We start from the raw sequence: 25,295 nt of genomic DNA, 5'->3' as shown, positions 1-25,295 counted from the left end.
TTATTAAAATAAATCTTTAGTTGAGTTATAAATTTAAGTTTTAATAATTAAATCAAGATGGGTTCAAATCATATTATATACATATTTTTATTAGTTTTATTAAAATAAAAATACTAAAATATTATTAAATAATATAACTTATTTTAATTACAAAATTGATATTTTCGTAATATCCCTAATTGAGTTGATTGTGGTAAAAGATTTCTACCTAAATTATAGGTCAAATTTCAATTTCAACCCTTTACATTCTAGTAGCTTTTATTAGTCCAAATAATACTTAAATAATGTTAATTATTTTCTTTAAAGTACTTATCTGAATTTTCTTAAAATACCCTTTAATAAAACTCATTCAATATCTTAACTAAAATAGTTAATAGTCTTGTTTGGAATAATTAAGGATTAAATATAAAATTTATAGAAGGGCTGGAATCATAATTTGACCTAAGTTCAGGCATTTCAACGGCGAGGAAATTGGGGATGTGTGAGTTCTTAAACGCTACCCTTCTCTGCATCCCGGGGAGGGGGGGGGTTTATTTAGGTACCCGGTTTTCAGAGAACCGGATTGGTTGGGTTTAAGTGATTCAGTGGTATACGTGGCCTTGAGATGTGTGCACTTTTATGTTTCTGTTAAAGCACGTGATGAGATGTGAAATGTTGAGTAACACGCGCGGGTCCAGGACGTGGACGTAGATCTTTTGGTTCTTGTCGATATCTCCATTAAACATGTCTTTTTGTACGGGTTGTTGTATTTAGCTTCTCGACATTGGGTCAAAGTTCTTTTCTTCGGCGTGAAGTCTATCAAGGTACATGTATATATTTTTAAGTAAATTAGTGTATAAAAGTAAAATCTTAATAGCAAGGTGATTAACACGTAAATATTCTGATCATTATATTACCATACGGAATTCATCAAAATTCCTATATTAAAATATAATAATTAATATAATAATTAAATAATAATTTAATTAAAAAATTACCAAGTCATCTAAATAAAATATAAAAAATTATATTAAAAACTTTCCTTTTTAAATATTAAACATTCCTAAAAATACCATTAAAATATTTTTTTAACTAAATATAACGACATAATATAATTATGTTATTTGATAAAATAAATAATAATTTTAAAATATTTTATATTATTTAGATAGTTTTCCATAAAAATTAAATATAATAATTTGAATATTTATTTTTAAGAAAATGCTATTATATTTAAATTTTTAATAAAATAAAATTGACTTAATATTTTCTATATTAAATGATAAGTAGTTATTTATTTACTTATTTTTTGATACAATGATATGGATAAAGGATGGGATAACACAGTTTGAACTCGTGTCAAATAATTGCTTGATAAGAGGTTTAACGATAACTCGATACAAGTCAAGATATCTATCTATTTATCTTATTCTAACACTTTTTTTTGTTGAAATTTTTATTTTAAGTAAAAATTTAAAATAATTATCAAACACATTTAAAATATTTAAAGTTAAAAATTTTATTTCCAATTATATAAAAAATTTGTTTATCAAACATACAAGATAAATTATTTTATGTCTCACTTGGTTACAGGTATAATAACATAAGAAAAATGCTTATTTATCACATATGCAGTACAATAATTAGACATAAAAATTTTCATTCTCTTTGCTTAAAAAAAAATGAATGACTAAATATCACCAATTAAATTAATTTATTGCTCACTCATATTTTAGGCTAAATTAGCCATATATGCCGCTATTTTTTTTAATTGGCCTAATAGACTTTTCTTTTTCCTGAAGATTTAAGGAAATAGGTTAATTTTAAAAAGAGAGTATGGAAAGCGCGTCCAATTGAACACTTTTTCTGCACAATTGGCAGAAAACATGTTAGGAAAAATGTGCTCAATTGGATGCGTTTCTTTTAAAATTTTTAAAAAACGCTTTCAGTTAGACACACTTTCATACTCTCTTCAAAATCGACCTATTCTCCTAAATCTTGAAAATAACCTACTTATTTGATCAATTAAAAAAAAAAAACTATATATACGCACAATTTAGCCCATATTTTAATATGGGTAAAAAATAATATTCATACAAAAATAACATTGGTAAATTTAAAAGCTTTTTTCTTTTTAATCCTAAGACTGAGGTGGTAAATTTCCATAAACATGATGGAAGCACCTCTGAAGGTAAGGAAAATGAAAATGGCGGCGATATTGAAGAAACCAAAAATGCTAATATTAACCCCAGTTAACCCCTCCAAAAACCTTGCTCAAACCCTCTTATTCCCATCAATCTATTCATTTGCAGCAAAACCCAAGCCCATAAACTATCCCAAATTCTCCTTCTCGGTTATTTGCAGCCAAAGCCAACAAAAATATCCACCTTTCGATTCTTTGCTCAACTCTTATCGTAAAGAAGAAGTTCGTTTCACCATAAAAGACAAGACTCAATTCACAGTTGTTTATCAGAGACTAATCTTCATTTGATAGCTTCTGGTCTGAAATCCAAAACTAGAGGCAAGGTAGAGACATGATTCTCTTCTTTCTATTTTGGTTTACGAATTTGTCTTTGTTATGATTTCAAGTTTTGTGCTTTTTCTCGGCAACCAAACAAAGGGTAACTTTAAAAAGATGGGATTTTTTTTTTTAAATTCATTTGTGCAGGTTAGAGATATATATGATGGCGGGGGTTATCTTGTATTAGTGACTACTGATCGTCAAAGTGCATTTGATAGGATTCTTGCCTCTATCCCATTCAAGGGCCAGGTTTTTATACTTGCTACTTTGTTGATGATGGTGAATATTTATAGTAGTAATTGAGATGAAGGGATTATTGTTGGGATGTCAATTTTCTGGTTCTTAATGAGACAAGTTTGTGGTGGTTTAATAGAACACGACATATAACTCCAGATGCTGTTTTCTCAGTACCATATAAAAATGTTGCAACTGCTAAGAAAGGTTCTGTCTTTCCTATTGAATTTGTTGGTAAGTTTCTTTCATATTCTCATATTTCATTTTGCCATAAAGATGGGATAATTTCATAAGATATGGAAGATAAAAGGCCTGTTTGGTGTGGTTATTATGTATAAATGTTGATGATTAAAATTACCTTTATGCTAATTTTAAAAGTTGTTATGATTAGCTGTTTGGTGACAAAAAATAAAATAAAATTGAATAGTTGTTTGATAATACTATAACTTTTTATAGTTTGGTGACAAAAAAAAATAACTTACTAATAGTTGAATGACTAAAAAAATTACTAACAATCGGGTGACTACAAGTATAGTTTACCCTATGCTTTGTTGTTAGTCAATATGTTCATATGTCAAGCATTATAGCTTTTTATATAGTAATATCGTTGAAGGTTAAAGTTGTTATTAGGCCAGTTTTAAAAAGTTGTTATTGTTAATCCGTTGGTGATCAAAAAGATAAAAATGAAAAATTATATAACCATTTTCTAACATTTCATAGTGAGAGACAAAAATAATTTACTAATTAATCGAATATTCATTTTGTAATTTTTATAATTAAATGATTAAAAGAAAATTTTATTAGTAATTAAATGACTACTAATATAATTATCATTATTTACTAGATTACCCCAAGTTATAATCTATTAGTTGTATGTTCAGGTCACCTAAAGTTATTACTATCTATCAAATTATCCGAAGTTGTGATCTATTATCCGTGTGTTCAAGACACTAAAATTATTAATATTACCTTTTTTACCCTATTGTCTAACAAATAAAAAGAAAAAAAAGTTGACCTTCCATTGCCCACTTAAAAGGTGATGTGTTTAAAAGATGCATTTGTCTTGTATTACTAGTGTTGAATAGGTACATGGGGCAACCATGTGGTGCTGACATGGCTGTCACGTGTGACATAATTATTGATAGCTAAATTTGGAAGGAAATTATCACTTGCCATGGCAGATAAGGGTAATAATGAAAAAAGTAAATTACATTATTAGAGTTTTCATTTTGTTCATTTAATTAAAAAATAATTTAATTATTTAATTATTTAAAATTTTTTGTTTAAGTTATTGGACTGTTAAAACTAATGTTATATGATTTTTTCTGTTTGCACTGTCTGCTTCAATCGAAAGAGTTTTTTTCTTTTTCCTTCTATGGTTTAGTTTTTTTAATGAAATAATTTTAAACGTCATGAATTTACAAACTAAAATTTAAACAGGTTTTTCTACAATCTCCAACATTAACTTGGATCAATGGCATGCTCTTCTAATAAAAAGTATAGATTACTTTAATATTGGACAACATGATTACAAATAAAATTAATAAGAAAAATAAATATTTTAAACAATTTTATCTAATTACTTCAATATTCTATATTTATCGAGTTATTCTCTCTTAAATATTAAACATATACCTATTATCTATCATCAAAACAAAGTGGAGTAAATTTTGGTCCTTTATAAAATGAGAACGAAATCCTAACAAGTAAAAATAATATATAACTATCAATGAGGTTTTGATATTGTTGGTGAAAAAGAAGGCTAAGATGCTTAGGCTTTATGAACTCTTACCATATGTTACGATTCTTTCTTTTACTTAACAATGGAAAGAGGATGAAATGCGACAACTTTCTCGAGAATTTAATATGGGAATTCTTCTTTAATATTTATCAACATTATCCTAGGATGCCGTGAAGAAAATAGCATCAATATGTGACAAATGAAATGAGTCGGTTCAACAAAAGAGAGTGATGGAATACATTGTTATGATAGCTGAAACGACGAATTTTCTAGCTACATTACAATACTTCTGTTCTTATTTAAGAGTAGCTTTGGTTGAATATTTTCTGTATTGTAAACGACTCCTTCTTAATTGTTATGAGGTTCTTTCAAAGGAGAGCAATGGAGTACACTATTTTGGTAGCTAAAACGACAAATTTTCTAGCTACATCACAATACCTCAGTCTTTATCTAATGGCAACTTTGATTGAATATTTTATGTTTTTGTAAACGACATATTCTTAATGGTTTATAAGGATCTTTTCAAGGAAGCATACTTGTCACCCAATGTCTCTTTTATTATGACGATTGTCAAGTTGATAATTTCTATAAAATTTAAACTTGAATCGGTAAATCCACTTTAAAATTTAAATTTATTTATTTTACATTTAATTTGATTATTATTTTTGAATTCAAAATTAAGTTAATTAAATTATATATGGAACCACTAAATATTTACATTTAGTAAATATAAAAATATTTTTAAACAAAATTTTTAAAAATAAAGTAATTAACCAATTCAAAACAAAAGTAAAATAAATCCAAATATTTATTATTGAATCCATTATTCACAAAAATAAAATAAATTTAAATAATAGATATTTCTTTATTAATAACCTCATTGGCTCCACATTTATCATGAATAATAATCAAAATATTTAAAATTGAATATGATCCAAATCTACAACTTTACAAAAATTAAATTAGATACCTAATTCTTACTATTCATTTTCATCTTTAGATTATATTACCCTATTTGCTAATGTTGTGATATGGGTAATTGATAGAAGTGCTCATGGGTCGATATAGGTTTGGCCTGGGCCAATGAAAGATATTTAAACTAATCTTTTAAGTTTGGGTTTAGTTGGGTTGAAGATATGGGTTTATTTTTTGTCTAAGCCCAACCCAATTTAAAAAAGATAGATCCTAGCCTAACCCGACACGCTCATATTTGATTTTTTTAGATTAATTTTATTTAAAAATAATTTTTTACAAAATATAATACACTAAATACACTAAAAATACTAAAATAAAAGTTTTCTAGCACATTAAAAGTATTTGAATTAAAAACATTATAATAAATATAATAAATATTTTATTATATTACATATAATTTTAAAATTTTATATTTTGGGTTGAGTTATTTAGTTGGGTAAGTTTTTTTTTTTAGATTTTGGATAATAAATTTAATTGTTATTGGGTTAGTGATTTAATATAAATATAAATATAAATATATATAATTATTATTTAACATATATAATTAGTACAATATTTTTATAATATAATATATTTGAGTTTGGACTAAGTCAGGCTCAAGCAAAAATCTTACTCTAGACTCAACCCATATAAAAAATGAACCTCAAATTTTATCTAAATATATTTTTTGAGCCTTGTATTTTGTTCAAACTTTCTTATTTTTTAGGCGAACCTTCCGTGAATGGTCCAACCATGAATAATCTTAAAAATATTTAGGGATTGTTTGGTATGCGAAATGAAGCATCACTTTTGATAATATAAAAAAAGGTAAATTCTGCCGTTAATAATCTAATTTTCATAAATTATTATCGTAGGTACCAAAAAAAATTACATTTTAAATACTACAGATAAAAATTATTTTCATTTTGATCCTCCATCATTAATTTAGTGAAATTTTATTTTGGTGACCGGTAAAAGAATTACAAAAAGATTGAGTGGAGGCGTGCCAAAATTGGCAGATCATTCATCTATTGGCTTTTCTGGAATTCACCTTCTAAACCCACCACCTATCAGTGTCGCCATGGACGAATAATTCATCTCTCAGTTTCTTTGGCGCTTCAAAGTTGAGAGATAAACCCTTTGGTACTTACTGAACCCAATAGTTGGAAAAAGACGCTGCCGTTTTCTTGGACGCAATAAAGCTTTTTTAAAAAATAGTCTTAAACCCCTTCTTACATAAAACCCTTAACTTTCCAATTTAGAATAATTTACCATTCCACTGCAACCCAATGAATCGCCCCCATTTCTTCTTCCCCTTTACTCTCTTCCTTGCGCAACACGACTTCTTTGAATCTTTTTATTGCCTTTGACACCTAAACATTTCAACAATTCTTTTTTTTTTTTTCCCATTTAAATTGTTCATAAAATTTGGTTCAAGGTTTAATATCTTTCAACATTTCAGCTCCTAATGGGAAGATTCAATTGGCTAAGGCTAGTAAGTACGCTCGACCCAATTTTTTTTATTGACCGTTTATATTGAATTTCAATTTAATTCGGCGAATTATGCTTCATTTTTAGCTCTTTATTGATGATTTTATTTCGCGGGTATTCACATGCAGTGTCGACGGCATTGGGTTTCAACCATGCCTGTGGAATGGACGATTGATGGAGGCGATGGGTTTAGGAAATTTTCTACAATATTCCAATCGTTAAATCGTGAAAGAGGTATTACAGATTAATTTTTAAGTGCCCATTTCTAAAAATAAGCTAATCGTAACAGTTATCTTTATCTTTTTTTTTTGGGGGGGGGGGGGAATTAGCTTTGCACAGTTGCAGTTTTGGTACTGGGAAACCCCTTGATCTCATGACCCCAGGAATGTCGTTGAAAGAGCGATATTTTCATTCAACAGGTTTTTTTTCCCTTTACTTTTTTTTTTCTTTTGAACTTGAGGAATTCAATTCTTGTTAAGAATTCAAATTTTCTTGAGGTAATTTGTTTTACTAGGGTCTCACTTCTCTGCTAAACAAGATTACTACGAAATTCTTGGGGTGCCTGAAAATGCGACCCGAGATGAGATTAAAAAGGCATATCATGCAGTGAGTAGACTAAACTGTTAATGATTAACATGTAGAAACCATCTGGGGAATTCTTTTATTGTTTGTTTGGTTATGCAGCTTGCCAAGAAGTACCATCCTGATGCTAATAAAAATAATCCTTCTGCGAAGAGGAAGTTTCAAGAGATAACAGATGCCTATGAGGTTTGTAATTTCTAGTTGTTGGTTAAATAAATATAAAATTATTTTTTTGGAAATCCTTTTAAACATTTTCCATTCAATCGTTTGTTGTGTTTAATTGCAGACTTTGCAAAATCCTGAAAAGAGGAGAGAATATGATACGGTAACTAATACTTCCCTCTTTTTCCTTATTAGTTGTAGTACTTGCCTTTTCTTTTACCTTCCAGAAGTGAATCGCTTTTACGGTTTTGCTACTATTGGTGCTTTAGGCTATTGTTGCCACCATGTTTTGTTCAGATAGGGCTTTTAAACTATCCGTAGTTTGATGTATGTTGTTTCTAAACTTATTGAATCTCTCTGAATCTTTATGAAAAAGATGCGTGCCGGAAGTTCAGAAGACATGGGATATGGTGCAAATGGTGCTGAAGGGTTTGGATTCTATGGTGCAAGTGGTGCAAAGGGGTTTAGATATACTTATCAAACAAACTTCTCTGATTCATTCTCTAAGATTTTTTCTGAGGTATTTTGTGTTCCCTCTGTCTATTCTTGTCTTTTTGGATTTGGTTATCATGATGGCTCAAAAATGCTGAAACTTGATGCGTTGCAGATATTTCAAGATGAGATGGATCAATTTGCACCAGATATCCAGGTCAACACATTTTTCTAGCCTGAAGTTTACTGCTAGCTTCATGCCTTACATTTCAAGTTAAAATATGTTCTGTTTGGAAAACTTTTAGACAGAGATCTTGCTCTCTTTTTCTGAAGCTGCTAAAGGATGCACGAAGGATCTACAGTTTGATGCATTTGTGACTTGTGATTCTTGCGGTAAGTAGCGCCTAAAATTTTTTGGAATCATGTTGTGTTCAAGAACCATACAAGCACAAATGTAATCCACTAAATGCATAATCCCTGTAGTACTCAATTTACATTTGTTTAATATGTATTCTCATAATTTCGTTACTGTTAGAAATCAATTTTTGCTTAATTTGTTGCAAATATTTTCCAGCATCTTGTCGGATTTGTTTGTCTTCTCTTTCCATTTGTCTGAAGAATTGATTTCTTTCCTCATTATACATGATATAGTTTTCTTGTGCTTTGTTTATTGCATAATGCAGATGGGCGTGGCTATCCGCCTAATGCCAAAGTGAAAATTTGTTCAATTTGCAGAGGCTCAGGGACAGTGAGTTTTTTGACAATCTATTTTGATGGTGATTAGTATTTAAGTCTTTCAAATGGGATTCACTTTCGGAAGATGACCCTACCATTTTATTTATTATACTGTATTAACTCTTAACCAGATTACAATTCCTCCATTTACATCAACATGCCATGCTTGTAAAGGATCGGGCCGAATAATTAAGGTCTAATGTGATTTTAGCAAAACATTCCCATTTCTTCTCTTATTTGTACACCATGTTGACAAGGTTTCACTCACGATTCAGGAATACTGCATGTCATGCCAAGGTTCAGGGGTTGTCGAAGGTGTTAAAGAAATTAAAGTTACAATACCTGCAGGTAGTATTAGATATTTGTCTTGGGTGAAGCAAATTTTAATTTCAGAAGTTTGATGATAGCTTTGGTTCTTAGCAGTTTATATGCAGAAAGTGGTTGCACATGTATTTCTATAAGATTTAGAATGTAGCTTTAAGATAATCTTTACAACTACTTTGTTTGTATCTTAGGATCGCTTTGCAATCCTAATATATTCTTTTTTTCCTTGTTTGTTTTTGGTTTTGATTGTTCAGAAATTTCCTATGTAATATAGTTTGTTAATTAACCCATCTCTATGATAAGTTCATTTTCTCAAGCCAGCTAGATCAAAGATGGCTAGGGCTACTTTTAGTTTCTGAAATTTGCATGGATCTATGAATGCCAAACAAGTTCTAGGATGGAATATTGTTCACATGAATGGTCTTCCTTCAGTGGAAAACATAATATGTTGCTTAAGATAGTAGCACTAAGTTTGTTGATTGCAGTTGTTTTTCTTCTAAAAATATGGATTAGGTGTGGATTCTGGAGATACAATACGTGTACCAGAAGCTGGTAATATTAGGCGACAAGGAAGTCAACTTGGTAACTTGTTCATTAAGATAAAGGTGGAGTTACTTCTATTGCCTTGTATCTCTATAAAGCTCACTTAAGGGCTGTTTTCTTAAGGGTGATTATGTGCAAATGTAGACTGCATTTCATAATTCTGGCCATTAGATCTGTGGTTCTACTTTTTGTTTGAGCTGGCATACATGTGACACATTTATCTGAAGCCAGAATATGATAAGTTTTTACATTGATTTGAGGACACCAAAACGGCTAGTTTGAAGCCAATAACTAATTGCTATTTGCTTTTTGAGATATATATCACCTTTGCTTTTGTAATCTAGGTTGCAGCTGATCCTGTCTTTACTAGAGATGGTGCAGATGTTTATGTTGACTACAATATTAGCTTTACACAAGTAAGAATTTGTTCCATGCAAAATACTTACTACTGCATCTGATTAGAGCAGATGGGCAATTTCACCGTATTTGAAACATTTGATGTAGAGCTTTTTTTTTTTTTTTGTTACTATATGTTTGTTTCCTGATGTTGTTTCTCTCACCTTGATCTTTTTTATGTGCTTATACTATATTATCTCTTATTATTAGTAAAAACATCTCAGTTGGTTTCTAAGTGTGTGCATACTTTCTCCCTTCTTGAACTAAACTTTATGTTGTTTCTCTTACCTTATCAAGAAACTTCTATTGATTTGTTAAAAAAATTCAAATAATTCTATCAATATTGGATTTCTTACAGGCAATTCTTGGTGGTGCAGTGGAGGTGCCTACACTATCAGGAAAGATTCAAGTGAAAGTAATAATTTTGGTTTTGTACCACTTTTTTATTTGCATTACACAATGTACCCTTCAGTTAGAGTTGATTGAAGGCAAAAGTAAATTTCTGTTACTAGAGTAGCTAATCTAGTTATGCAAAATTATGTTCTGAGTTTTTAAAATCATTAGACATGAGCCTCAGTCTTATCCAAATTTGGACATGTTAAAGTATGAAACGTGGGATGAACTTCTCATGTTTATATAGATACGTTATAATTTTTTAGCCCACTATCTAGAGCCTGAAATATTTTTAAATTTTTCAACAGTTCACATGCATCAAGGTATCCAACATTAATCAATTTGTATTTTGAAATGATCAGATCCCAAAAGGATGTCAACATGGACAACTTCTTGCTCTAAGAGGCAAAGGCATGTTTTAATCATTCCTCCCTACTGCCACTCCCGCTCCCTTTTCCTAGGTGCTGCTTGAATTTACTCTCGTGCAATTTCCTGCCATGAATGTGCTTTCTTTGTGAGTTCCTGCAGGACTGCCGAAGCATGGTTTTCTAGCATATCATGGAGATCAATATGTCCGTTTCCGTGTTAATTTGCCCATGTAAGTTTCATTTAGCTTATTCCAGTTTATATCGTTGGTTGGATTATCTCTACATTTGTGATTGTTGATATGAAGATATATGGATCTGTTTGGAGAGGATGGCACCCGAGATATTTCATTCCATTGATGCATGCCTATCTGTCTGCCTTTTTAACTGAGGCTTAGTTGAGTATGTTATGCTTCTGGCCATTGGAAAAGTTCTTATGATGCTTATTAAGATGATGACTCTAGTTACAAAGTTTACTTCTCTCTCATCCTGTCTCCTTTAATGTGGAGTGAAGTTGGATAATCTGCTAAGATCATTTTAATTCAATAGGCTATTTCATCAAAATATAAACTGAAAGCTGAGCATACTATACCAGTCATAGTTAGATTTGTGGGAACCATATTGCCTCAAAAATGCTTGATCTTATTTATTGTTTACTCTGCTGAGCATTTCTGCCTTATGGAAATGGAAGCTTTCATCGTTGGTGTACATACATGAGTGCTTGCTATAGCTGAGTATCAGACTGTGCTGGTAGAATCAAAGTTGCTTCATGTGGTTATTTATACTTGTAAACTATAGCCTCTGTCTAATCCCTATGGGAATTGTGGTTGATAGACTGGTAACTACTATCTTTTTCTGTCTAGTCAGTCTAAAGATATCAGAGCATTCTGTTATATGTGTCGTTATTATTGCTGTTTTCTACTGAGTGTTCATAACTTTCTTTTGGTACTGTATGAAAACTTTCGTTTACGCAGGCCCTGTTTGCCAGAACTGGGTTTTATCTTTTTTTCATCTTAAGACCAATATACTACTGTGAAAACATATTTCCTAATTTTTGTTGTCTCGTTCTTCTTCCTCCCTACCTCCTTCAGTGAGATAAATAACCGGCAACGTGCGATTTTAGAGGAACTTGCAAAGGAGGAAATTAATAATGAAAATGAAAGCACCGATGAAGGCAACTGGTAAGTGTACTTCACAATAAGCTTGCATCTGCAAGTCCAGTTCTTTCAGGACTCACTTACATCCTTATTTTAACGAGTTCATATTAGTATTGTCAATTTTGATCCTAACTTGAATGCTCAATTCAATCTAATTTGATTATAAAAAAAGTCAATGATTCAAACCTGAATTGACTTAAACCTAAAACAATCTGAATCTAAAACTACTTTAACTCGAAACGACTTGAACTTGAACTTACTCAAAATGATCTAAACCCATAATGACCTGACCCGAAAACCAAGTCTCAAACTTGAAAGACTTGAACCCAAAACAGCTTGAACCAAAACAACTTGATCCTGGAATTGACACAAGTTTTAGAACCTGAAATCACTCAATCCAAATTGATCTGAACGAAAACTAACCCGACCCGTCCAATTAACAGGTCTAGTTTAGATTTTGGCACATTTTGTTCTAGGCATAATACAATGACTTCCATGATCTTAGATGTTCATGAAAATAGCTGTTTGCATCTGCATGTATCAATGGCGATGGCTGATGTTATAATTGGGATTGTCATCATGCTCCTGATTTGCTATCTTTTAGAATATGTTTTATCCTATATTCCAAAGTAGATTTTAGATTAGCTGTGTCATTTGTTGATAAAGTACAGACTTTTAGTTCTACTGACCAATGTTCAATCCCTAACAACCTCAAATACCAAAAATAAAAGGGGACCAGTTTATTTGGATTCAAATACATGTAGCAGTCATAAGTTGCCTGAATATATTTTGGGGTTACTTTAATAATTATTTTGATTGTGATGAAGACCCTGAAATGGACAACAGGCTTTACCAGCAGCTATCTACTGGTTGAACTTACAGGTGGGAGAGAATTGTTGAACATGTAACAGCTCCAAAGTTCATGATTGAGATTTCTCTACTCTTGCTAATCCTGCTCTTCCTCAAAAAGACATTGGCCTAAACTCACTCCAATCACAAAATATGCCGCAACGGGGACGATATAGGAAATGCCCCGCCACCCCATTTTTCTTTTTTTCCAGTGGCCAGAGATGGGGATTGCTTGTTATGGTTTTAGAGGGTTAAATTCTCTAATTACCAATAGTTTGCTTGATTCATCTGGTTACTGATTACAAGGGCATCAAAGAGTGCATCCATTCCCTCCCCCGCCAACAGACTTTTGGTCTTATTAGAGTGCTCTAGCTGTCTGGATATGGTTGTTGTTGTAAACCAACTATACAATAAATGAAAAGGAAATATGCTTATTTATTATATAATAATATACAGCAGCATCTTAAATTGACTGTTGAATATATTCTTGGAGAGAGGACAAACACTTTGTTTCTAAACAAAAGAACAAGAGATATTTGAGTTTAAATTATTTTTATTTTTGTTTTTGTTTAGTTGATTCTTGTATGTATGTGATATTCTAATGTTTCATGTCTAATAATGATAAAGTTGTTAAACTTTTTAAAAACTTTACAAGTTTGGTGATAAATAATGTGTTTAAATAATTATAATTAAAAATAATCAGATTAAAAGCTGGACTTAAACCTAACACACTTTACCTTTTTCATTTTAGGCAAAACTTAATTACTATATGCTAACATTTGGTAACAATCCTTATTTATTGCTTCAAATTTATTACAACACAAGTATGACATGGAAGCTTCGCAGTATATATTTGTCTTCTCTCATGTACCAAGGTGCTCTCTAGCATTAGGTCTACGAGCACGTTTCAAACAATTAATTAATCAAATACACAACCATGAAACATTATAATAAACTGGGACAAGAACAGAATCAGATAGGGCCACGACATGCAAGAAACAATTTAATAGTTACAATTTGGAAACAAAAAATTTAGCAATCTCTGTTATGAGACGAACCATCCACACTGAGCCCTGGTTCACAATGAGAGCCGCCAGCACCTACAGCTTGAATATTAGAGCCCTGCTGATGCATTGGTACTGCCACAGTTTGTTCTGCTGCATGTGGGGTTGTTGGGGATGAGGCGCTGGTTCCGTCACTTTCTTCATCGGAAGAGCTAGCTGCTGCTGCTGCTTCTTCAGGAACCATGACTGGCTTCTTTTTCCTTTTGGCTAGGCAAATGAATCCAACCAGAAGGAATGCAAGGAAAAATGCACCACCGAGGGATACACAAACGGCGATAATAGTTGTGTGGTTGCCACCTCCTCCTCCTCCTGGTAGTGATGGCGGCACTGTCACCTCTGATTCTGACGATGGTGACAGAGAACTGAAAGATGGTGTTGGTGCAAGAGGCAAGCTACCAGGTGATAGTTTTGGTTGTGGTGAGTATGAAGGTGATGAAGATTTTGGTGGTTTTGCTGCTCCTCGTGGTGTTTTACTAATGTATGGTCCCGGTGCAGTAGCTGGCGGTGGTACTTTACCTGGTGGTGATTTTGGTTGTGGCGAGTATGAAGGTGACGACGAAGATTTTGGTGGTTTTGCCCCTGCTGATGGCGTTTTGCTACTGTATGGTCATGGTGCAGCAGCTGGCGGTGGTACTTTACCTGGTGGTGATTTTGGTGGTGGAGGAAAGTGTGGAGGTGATGAAGATTTTGGTGGTTTTGTTGGTGGGGATGAGGAGTGAGGTGGTGATCCCTTGGAGGGTATAACCGCTGGTGCAGCAGCTGTTGGTGGCGTTGGAGCTTTACCAGGGCTTGGTGGATGTGAAGGTATAGACGGTGGTGTTGCCTTACTTGGAGGAGTGGTTGGAGTTGTAGGCGGAGCACAATGATGTGATGTTGCATGTGGAGGTGACACCGGAACTGTCGTCGGGGTCGGTGGAGGCACTGGATACGGTGGACGAGGAGGCGGAGATGATGGTGGTGGTGGAGGAGAATGGTAATAATAGGCCATTTCTTTTAGTGGAAAACGAGATGTTCCAAAGGTACCTATGAAGTACCCTTGCTTTGGATTTGGGCTTCTATCTATTTATAATACTTGGAGATATCGGACGTAGTCAGGTTTTAAAACCTATTGTGCACATTTATTTAGCTGTCATTGAATTAATAAATTGAATGATTTTTGCTTCTATTCTTTGTTTTCATATGATCAAATACTATAAATAAATTGAGTTTTAAATGAACCCAACCAAAAACATATTCAATTAATTAAATATTTTATTAAACTCTAAAGCATTTTGGAGTTGATTTGTAATATCATTCTCACTATTATAGACTCGCTATTCGTTTGGGTCTTGACTCGTACTCTATATTGTAGCGACGTAAAAAAAATTTTTAGTTTCGCTTGGTCGCTAATTGTGGCGATTTATTAAACACTTGAAAACCAACTTTCGATTTTATTAACAAAGGAGTCGCCACGATCCTTTTTATAGGTGTGATCGGACACCTAATAAAATTATTTTAAAACAAAAATAAGGCCAAATTTAGGTCTACGTGAAAGTCCAGAGAAAATTGGGGTTCGAGTCGATTCTGCGAGGAAGGTATTAGCACCTCGCGACGCCCAAAATTGGTATCTCATAAACATGTGTTGACTTGATTTTCAAAATACGAGTTCAATATAATATTTAATCGTGATCCGATTGAAAAATGAGAATTTTAGTTTTCGATTTTTTAGAAAGGGTGTCCTGTTTTTTAACACAAGCCGACAATTTCACCCAACATAGCGATGAAATCGATGGCTTAATATTAAATCGGTACATTGCCTTATTTTTGAAATTAATTAAAACATGAGAAAAATATTCCTAAAGTGAGAAATTAAAATAGATAAAGGACGAAAAAAATGATATCATTAATGAAAAAATATTAACATGGAATACTAGAATATTAGAATAACAATAATAATGATATTTACAAAATAAAACAAATCATGTACTAATAATAAAATAGGAAAAATGATATATTTGGTAATAATAATATAAAATAATAATATGTACATAAAAATACATATATATATATGCATATAATAAAAGTATGTAATAATAATAATAATAATATCTATAATAAAAGAAAATATTAGGAAACGTACATAAAAAATATATACATAAAAATTTACAACAATAATATAAAATAATGATATATACAAATATATAAATATATAAATATATATATATATATATACATATGTACATAAAATATACACTAATATAATAATAGTTATAATAATACTAGCAATAGTAATAATTTGTAATAATAATATATACACAATGTGGTATTTAAAATATATATATGTATATATAATATATATGTATATAATAGTATTTAAGAATATATACATAAGAAATATATAACTAATGGCATTAAAAATATATACATAATATATATAAAATACCTAAAAAAGAAGGGGAAAGAAGAGAGAAGGAGGGGAAAGGAAATCCGGCCAAGGGGGCGGTCACGGTCACCGGTCGATCGTCGATCTCCGCCATCGTCGACCACCATGCCACCGCCCACAGTGGCGGAAAAATAAATTTTTAACAATATATGTATATATAAAGAAAGAAAAAAAAACACAAAAAAAGAAAAAAAGATTCGAAAGAAGAGGAAAAAGAAAAGATGCAACCTTTTATTAATGTTTCTTTTGTGTTCAAAATTTGAAGGATTTTTGTGTTTTTTTTCAATCTTTGTAAAATCCTCCTCCTTTTTTTTTTACATGATTTTGAATGGCTTTTATAGCCATCTTTTACATGATTTTCTATTTTTTTTTCTATTTTGTAGGTGGTGGTGGTAGACAATGGGAGGAAAAATGGGGCAAGTGGGAAAGTGGTTAGGTGGCTAGGTTTTTTATCTTTTTTGTTAGGTTTTTCTTTTTCTTCTTTTTTTTGGGGGTTAGGTTTTTTGGGGTAAGTTTTTCTTTTTCTTTTTTTTCTTTGTTTTTTTTTTGGGTTAGGTTTTTTTGGGGGCTTAATGGGCTTTTGAATTGGGTTTGGGTAAATGTAAATGGGTCATGGGTTAAGGGTTTTAGTGGGTTTAGAGGTTTGGTTGGGTTTTCATATAATTGGGCCGGGCAATTTGGGCTTCTACAATGCCCTCTTTGCTCATTGTCATGCAACGATAATAGAGCAAAGACTTTCAAGGAAGACCAAACTTGCCGGTCTTGCTAGGTCTTGACTTGCTTTGGAACTCTTCTTGTTTAGTTAGTCTCTTTTCATCCACCGCATCTTGTAGCTTTGGTACAATCCATCGCAAATTCGGAGATATGCCTTGTAGCTTCAATGCTTCCAATGTAACTTCAAGGATATGAGATTTGTGGCTTCGATCCGCTTCATCTGTAACTCGAAAGATAAGATCTACAATTTCAATATGCTCTTCTATCGCCCAAAGAGATAAGGTTTTGGTCTTCTCTTCTGCGACTCGGAAAGGCAAGATCGATGCCCTCGATCAACTCCACTGCAACTTTAAGGAGGCGAATCGGCGTCTTCAATCAGCTTCAATCTTTATTCTCTACTCGGCAACTCATTTTTGCAATATGAATTGACTCTCTAAAAAGAGACATTAAAAAAGAATTGAAAATAGCTCAATAGCGTGAGCCAAGGCTCAACTCACCTTCGCAATATGAGTTGATTTTTGAAACTTAACTTGAAAAGCGATTTTGAAAATACCTCGATATGTGACTAGAGGTTCAACTCACCTCTCGCAATATGAGTTGATTTTGAAAAAGAAAATTAAAAGACTCAACTCAACTCTCGCAGAATTAAAAAGCTCAACTCACCTCTCGCAATATGAGTTGAATTTTTTGAAAGAAAAACAGAATTGAAAATAGCTCAAGACGTGAGCCAAGGCTCAACTCACTTCTCGCAATATGAGTTGATTTTAAAAAGTAATTTGAAAAACAGATTTTGAAAATACCTCGACATGTAACTCGAGGCTCAACTCACATCTCGCAATGTGAGTTGATTTTTTGAAAATATAAATTGAAAAAATACCTCGATGTGTGATCTCAAGCTCAACTCACCTCTCGCAATATGAGTTGATTTTTTGAAAGATAGAAATTGAAAATAGCTCAACAGATGAGCCAAGGGTCAACTCACCTCTCGCAATATAAGTTGATTTTTTGAAAACAGAAATTGAAAATACCTCAACGTGTCTTGAGGCTCAACTCATTTCTCGCAATATGAGTTGAATTTTGAAAATAGAAATTGAAATTACCTCAGCGTGTCCCGAGGCTCAACTCACCTCTCGTAATATGAGTTGATTTTTTTTTTTTTGAAAGGCAGAAATTGAAAAATGGAAATTGAAAATACCTCGACGTGTGATCTGAGGCTCAACTCACCTCTCGTAATACGAGTTGACTTTTTTGACAACAAAAATTGAAATTACCTCAGCGTGTCCTGAGGCTCAACTCACCTCTCGCAATATGAGTTGATTTTTTTTGAAAGGCAAAAATTGAAAAACGAAAATTGAAAATACCTCGGCGTATGACCTGAGGCTCAACTCGCCACTCGCAATACGAGTTGATTTTTTTGACAACAGAAATTGAAATTACCTCAGCGTGTCCTAAGGCTCAACTCACCTCTCGCAATATGAGTTGATTTTTTTGAAAGACGAAATTGAAAACGGAATTGAAAATACCTCAGGCGTGTGACTGAGGCTCAACTCGCCTCTCAATCTGAGTTGAAATTAAAACATAAAATTGAAAATACCTCAGCGTGCCCCGAGGCTCAACTCACCTCTAGCAATATGAGTTGATTTTTTGACAACAGAATTGAAATTACCTCAACGTGTCACGAGGCTCAACTCACCTCTCGAATTGAGTTGATTTTGAAAAAGTAGAAATTAAAAGGTTCAACCTACCTCTCGCAATATGAGTTGATTCTTGAACAACGTAAATTGAAAACAGAATTGAAAATACCTCGGCGTGACTGAGGCTCAACTCACCTCTCGCAATATGAGTTGAAATTAAAACTCAAAATTGAAAATACCTCAGCGTGCCCGAGGCTCAACTCACCTCTAGCAATATGAGTTGATTTTGAAAAACAAAATTAAAAGGCTTAACTCACCTCTCGCAATATGAGTCAATTTAAAACATAAACTAAAAATACCTCGGCGTGCCCGAGGCTCAACTCACTTCTCGCAATATGAGTTGATTTTGAAAACAAAATTAAAAATACCTCAACGTGTCTTGAGGCTCAACTCATCTCTCGCAATATGAGTTAATTAAAACACAAAATTGAAAATACCTCAGCGTGCCCGAGGCTCAACTCACCTCTAGCAATATGAGTTGATTTTGAAAAACAAAATTAAAAGGCTTAACTCACCTCTCGCAATATGAGTCAATTTAAAACTAAAAATACCTCAACGTGTCCCGAGGCTCAACTCACTTCTCAATATGAGTTGATTTTGAAAACAACAATTAAAAATACCTCAACGTGTCTTGAGGCTCAACTCATCTCTCGCAATATGAGTTGATTTTCCTTGAAAAGCATGAATTAAAAACATCAAAATACCAAAACCCGTCCTTTGGTAGAATTCGGTGTCTTTTCCTTTGATTCGATTCGACTTTCATTCAAGATTTCTTGCTCGTTGGAGTACTGTATATGCCATGTATGATGTTATCATGATATGCACATGTTTGTCTTAAATGCTTTTATGCCTACATGATTATGCAAAGTGCTCCTTAAGCATGTTTGTCGTATGTCCATTTAGCCACGATTGTTGAGGATCTGTGTTCATTGCTTTGATTCTCGACTTTCTCTTCGAGCCTTATACATCTTCAAGCTTCACGAGTAATCGACGTTTCTCGATATCACTCTTTTGCCCCGATTGAACTTTGTTCTTACTTTGAGACTCTTGTGCTTATCAAATTTTCATCCGTAATGCTTAACATTTCTTTTGCTTAGAGTGTGTCATTTCACCATTTATCATGTAAATAAACACATAATGAGATGCATGAAAAAGGTCGATAGGGACAAAATGATATTTCATATTCATCTATTTCAAATGTGGCAAACAAAGCAAGTTAACCAATGAGAGTAAAAAATGTCAAAAAGAAAGAAAGGATCGATTCAACGGATACAAATGCTCTAGATATTCAACACATGAACTCTTCCTCGTTCCTCAATCAAAAATCTTTTCGAGCGCTTCTTGTGTAGAAGATTTGAGCTTTAGAAATGCTTCAAATCTCGTAGTCTCACTGTTTGACCCATTGTTAAAACGCCCACGCTCTTTAAGCCGTGTTTACCTCATTAGGACGCCTCTCTCGGTTTTCATCCTAATCTTTTGTGCTAATCAAGACGCCTTCTGCGGTTTTCGCCTTGATCCCTTTTTTTTTTTGATGCCCTTTTCGGTTTTCATCTCAAGCATAATATTTCTTCACAAAGATCTCGAGTTCACTGGATTCAGAGCTCCTTGCCATCCATCTCGGTAAGGATCAAAGGTCCTCCTGAAAATGCCTTCTTTACGACGTATGGTCCTTCCCAATTTGGTGCCCATTTTCCTCGCAGGTCCTTTTGTATTGGGAGAATCTTCCTCAGTACGAGTTCTCCTTCGTGGAATTCTCTTGGCCATACTTTCTTGTCATGGGCATGATCATTCTCTTCGTACATCTGCCGTGACAAATTACTCTTAGACGTTTTTCTTCGATGAGGTTCAACTAATCATATCGAGCTCGAACCCATTCGCTTCTTCTAACTTTAATTCCATTAGGACTCGCAGGAGGGATCTCAACCTTAATAGGTAGCACGACTTCCATTCCGTAAGCCGAGAGAAAGGAGTTGCTCCCGTAGATGTTCGCACAGATGTGCGATATGCAAACAAAGCAAATGGAAGCTTCTCGTGCCAATCTTTATATGTCTCAGTTATTTTCCCAATGATCCTCTTAATATTTTTATTGGCTGCTTCAACAGCCCCGTTCATCTTTGGGCGATAGGGCGAGGAGTTATGATGCTTTATTTGGAACTGCTCACACACTTCTTTCATCATCTTATTGTTCAGATTCGTGGCACTATCTGAAATGATTCTTTCAGCAAACCATACCGTAAATGATTTCCTTTTTCAAAAACACAGAACTGCAGTCCTCGTCACATTGGCAAACGGCGGCATCTATCCATTTTGTGAAGTAATCAATAACCACAAAAACGAATCGATGTCCATTTGATGCTTTTGGAGAAATTGACCCTATGACATCCATGCCCCTCATAGAAAAAGGCCACGGAGAAGTCATGACATGAAGGGGTAAAGGGGCTACATGAATTTTATCGCCATAGATTTGACATTTGTGGCATTTTCTGGCAAAATTGATTCAGTCATTTTCCATTGTCAGCCAATAATAACTGAGTCTCATGATCTTTCTGGCCATATTGAAACCATTGGCATGCGTTTTGTAAATTCCCTCATAGACCTCTTCAAGTATTTTTCTGGCTTCAACATCATCCACACATCTCAAAAGCATCTGATCCTTTCCTCTTTTATACAGGATATCCCCATCAAGAACAAATCCCGCTGCCATTCTTCTAATTGTTCTTTTATCGTTCTCATTCGCTTGTTCGGGATACCTTTGATTCTTGATATATTCTAAGATATCATGGAACCAAGGCCGTCCGTCTACTTCTTTCTCAATGCTACAACAGTGTGCAGGGACCTCGTATATGCTCATTTTGAGGGGCATTATTTCTGCTTCTTTACTTGCTTTGAACATTGAAGCCAAAGTGGCCAGGGCATCAGCCAGTTGGTTCTCTTCTCGTGGGAAGTAATGAAAAGCTATTTCTTTGAATTCCTTGATCAATCCAGCCACTAAATCACTGTACTTAATCAATTTTGAGTCTCTCACTTCCCACTCTCCACGGATTTGGTAAATCACTAGGGCTGAGTCCCCGTACACCTCCAAGATCTTGATGTTCCATTCGATAGCTGCACGAAGCCCCATGATACAGGCCTCATATTCTGCGATATTATTGGTACAGAAGAAGTTCAGTCTTGCGGTGAACGGATAATGATTCCCGTCTGGTGATACCAGGATTGCTCCAATTCTATGCCCTAAAGCATTTGACGCACCATCAAAGCACATCTTCCATGACTTCTCTTTGATGACTCAGATTCTATTTCTGTGATGCATATTAAGTCTTCGTCTGGGAAATTGAATCTTAAAGGCTCATATTCCTCTGTCGTTTGAGTTGCTAAGAAGTCAGCTATTGCTCTCCCTTTTATCGACTTTTGACTTACATAGGCAATATCATATTCCGAAAGGAGGATCTGCTATCGTGCCATTCTTCCTGATAGTGCCGGCGATTCCATCACGTATTTTATTGGGTCCAGCTTTGAAATTAGCCATGTCGTGTGATACAACATGTATTGTCTGAGTCTCCGAGCTACCCAAACCAGAGCGCAACAATATTTCTCAATGGACGAATATTTTGCCTCATATTCAGTGAACTTTTTGCTGAGGTAGTAGATCGCTTTTTCTTTCTTTCCTGACTCGTCATGTTGCCCCAGTACGTAACCCATTGAACTTTCGAACACAGTCAAATACAATATCAATGGTCTTCCAGGAGTTGGCGGTACTAGCACTGGAGGACTGGACAAATATTGTTTTATCTTATCAAAGGCTACCTGGCATTCCTCGTTCCATTCTTCCGGGTTATGTTTTCGAAGAAGTCGAAAAATTGGGTCGCATTGGTTGGTAAGCTGAGCGATAAATCGGGCGATGTAATTTAATCTCCCTAAAAATCCTCTAACATCCTTTTGCGTGCGCGGAGATGGTAACTCTTGAATGGCTTTTATTTTATCGGGATCAACTTCGATACCTCTTTCACTGACAATGAAGCTTAGCAACTTCCCCGAGGTGGCCCCAAACGTACATTTGGCTGGATTGAGCTTTAACTGGAACTTTCTCACTGTCGAACAACTTCTTGAGATTCACTACATGCTCTTCTTCCCTCGGATTCAGCAATCATATCGTCGACGAGACCTCTATTTCTTTATGCATCATGTCATGGAATAACATCACCATAGCCTTCGATATGTTGCCCAAAGATTCTTTAACCCAAATGGCATCACCTTGTAGCGAATATTCCCCACATTGTTACGAAGGTAGTTTTCTCCATATCCTCGGGCCCATCTTGATCCGATTATACCCGAGAATCATCCATGAAAGAAAACAATGAATGTTTTGCTGTGTTATCCACCAACGTATCAATGTGTGGTAAGAGAAAATTATCTTTAGGACTTGCTCGATTCAGGTCACGATAATCCACGCACATTCGTACTTTACCGTCTTTCTTTGGCACGGGGACTATGTTAGCCACCCATTCTGGATATTTGGAGGCTTGTAGGAAGCCAACATCAAATTGCTTCTTGACTTCCTCTTTTATCTTCAACAACATCTCAGGCCTCATCCGTCTTAGCTTTTGTTGAATAGGCTTGCATTCTGGCTTTAATGGGAGCTTATGGACCGCTACATCTTCATCCAATCCTGGCATGTCCTGATATGACTATGCGAATACATCTTCGTATTCATGAGCAAAGCAATCAAATTATGCCCGGTGCCCCAAATAGAAGTCCCAATCTTCACTTCTTGTTTCCTTTCTTCGCCTCCCAGATTTATTGTTTCAACGGATTCTTGATGAGGCAAAATCTGTTTATCCTCTTGTTCCACCATTCTTAGCAAGTCAGGAGACGAGACATAGTCTTCAGCATTTTCTTCGGCTTCGAATTCTCCTAAACAAACAACCTTCTCAAAATCGATTTCAGGACTCGTAATGGGTTTGTTCATGCTGTTGACATCTTAGCACCTGAAAGTTGAATGAAAAAAGGAGACTATAGAGGGGCATCCAAGTATTGGAACCAACAAACGAAATGTTATGGCATGGCATGAGGCAAATGTAAGGACAGGCTATGAAATGAGAAAATGATTATGAAATTAGTGATAATGCGAAAGATCATAACAAAATGCATCTTCATTGATATTCATTTGAATGATAAAGAGCGAATGCAAGCTCTTACAAAAGAATTCTATTATATCTAAGGACACAATAGAATGTTAATGTTTGAGCATTACTCTAAAGACTTATAAACTACAAGAAGGTCCTCGGCAGTCCAATTGTTCAACATGAAACCAGGGGGACAAAGGCGTATCCTTGAGACATCTTTACTTGTGTCAGCTCCTTTGTCAATGACATTTATATTGATGTTCTGAAAACCCTTTTCGATCATTAACATTGTGCCTTGTGTATTGTCCTGCCTCGGGTATATCATTCTCGCAGACGTAAATGTTCTTGACAAAGGAGGGAATTCCATAAGCTCTCATTCTGGTTCTCGGCCTTTTTCAATCTTTCAATTTTCTCATTGAATTCAGCCTCCATTACTCTAGCTTGTTGGCGAGTTTTATACGGATGACGTGGTTCCAGTCTTGTGGTATTACAACTGCGAATTATATATTTTATCTTCAGCGACCGAGTATGGGATATGCAATGTATGAATGAATGCATGAATGTCAAATGAATGTCGATCATGAATGAATATGCAAAAATTTGGTGTTAATTTCAAGATAGCCCTGTTTAGGCATTTCCTTAATCAAAGGAGTATTACACAACGTTTGGTCACTCGTATAATTGACTCCTCCATTAGAAACCCGTTTTGGCAACCAATCTTTAATCAACACCTTCCTAATATGATGCCTATAATGCATGATGAAAAACAATAAAGCAAAGACAAACAAACTTGATTAGTAATTTAATACAGGCAGAAAAACATAGAGAACTTCAACAAATCGAACTACCCGACCTAGTTTATTAAACAGACCCGATCCTCTTATATAGAAAGTGAAAATGCAAAAGGCAAGAGGCATTCCTCCGTGCACTTATTTTGGGGACTACTAAGCGGACGGAGGTTCGGCATGGCTCTAGTTAGGTGGCTCGTATGGTTCATTATATGCGGTTTTGGTTCTAGATAGGTACTCGAATTGCCCGTACTATCATCTGCTAAGATTAGCACGGAGCCTCGGTCATAGCCTATCACAGGCTCACGAGTTCAATTCGAGGGATTACATTTACTTATGCCTATGCGGAGGGACAAGTTAACTCACGAAAGCATAAGTCATATGTAACCCAAAGTATTCACTAGCTTGTGCGGAGGGACGAGTTAACTCACGAAGGCGTAGCGTTTACTTTCACTTAAACGGACGGAGCCCGGGTAGAGAGCTCATGTTATGCAACAAAAATGCACGTGCACGGTGTGTGGGGAGAAAGTTGCAAAACTTTACATTTTATTTAAAAAACTAAACCAAACTAAAATCACAAAAATTTAAAGCGAAAAACAACCGGATAAAACAAGTTAGAATATATACAACAC

The 25,295-nt window shown here is 34.2% G+C and overlaps 2 protein-coding genes and 1 long non-coding RNA gene across 6 annotated transcripts; 2 read left to right on the top strand and 1 right to left on the bottom strand.

Annotated features, from left to right (window-relative positions):
- The first annotated feature begins 2,060 nt into the window (after positions 1–2,060).
- Positions 2,061–3,172, top strand: LOC108485777 (uncharacterized). The gene is made up of 2 exons (XR_001871360.2): positions 2,061–2,505; positions 2,648–3,172. It is a non-coding gene; the product is annotated as an uncharacterized LOC108485777 (long non-coding RNA).
- A 3,202-nt stretch (positions 3,173–6,374) lies between these two features.
- LOC108484007 (chaperone protein dnaJ 1, mitochondrial) lies at positions 6,375–13,430 on the top strand. 4 transcript variants are annotated; one of them, XM_017787602.2, is made up of 20 exons: positions 6,375–6,572; positions 6,892–6,924; positions 7,049–7,154; positions 7,250–7,339; positions 7,435–7,526; positions 7,605–7,688; positions 7,789–7,827; positions 8,041–8,184; positions 8,272–8,313; positions 8,402–8,489; positions 8,780–8,844; positions 8,963–9,025; positions 9,107–9,179; positions 9,669–9,760; positions 10,043–10,114; positions 10,453–10,509; positions 10,850–10,898; positions 11,016–11,085; positions 11,944–12,033; positions 12,892–13,430. In XM_017787602.2, exons 2-20 carry the CDS (start codon positions 6,898–6,900, stop codon positions 12,989–12,991), a joined length of 1,443 nt encoding a protein of 480 aa, XP_017643091.1. In that variant the 5' UTR covers positions 6,375–6,572; positions 6,892–6,897; the 3' UTR covers positions 12,992–13,430. The 4 variants fall into 4 exon arrangements, with proteins under 4 accessions (XP_017643091.1, XP_017643092.1, XP_017643093.1 ...); XM_017787603.2 differs by having other exon boundaries at positions 6,375–6,924; positions 12,856–13,430; XM_017787604.2 differs by having other exon boundaries at positions 6,375–6,924; positions 12,837–12,995.
- Positions 13,431–13,685: 255 nt separating this feature from the next.
- Positions 13,686–14,988, bottom strand: LOC108485905 (protein TRACHEARY ELEMENT DIFFERENTIATION-RELATED 7A-like). Its single transcript, XM_053030204.1, has one exon. The coding sequence runs from the start codon at positions 14,908–14,910 to the stop codon at positions 14,530–14,532; it is 381 nt and encodes a 126-aa protein (XP_052886164.1). The 5' UTR covers positions 14,911–14,988; the 3' UTR covers positions 13,686–14,529.
- Between the last annotated feature and the right edge of the window lie 10,307 nt (positions 14,989–25,295).

The sequence above is a fragment of the Gossypium arboreum genome, chromosome 6 (assembly GCF_025698485.1).
Source record: "Gossypium arboreum isolate Shixiya-1 chromosome 6, ASM2569848v2, whole genome shotgun sequence".
NCBI classification, from domain to species: Eukaryota; Viridiplantae; Streptophyta; class Magnoliopsida; order Malvales; family Malvaceae; genus Gossypium; species Gossypium arboreum.
Note: the sequence above shows the minus strand (reverse complement) of the source record. Positions and strands in the feature narration are given on the sequence as shown.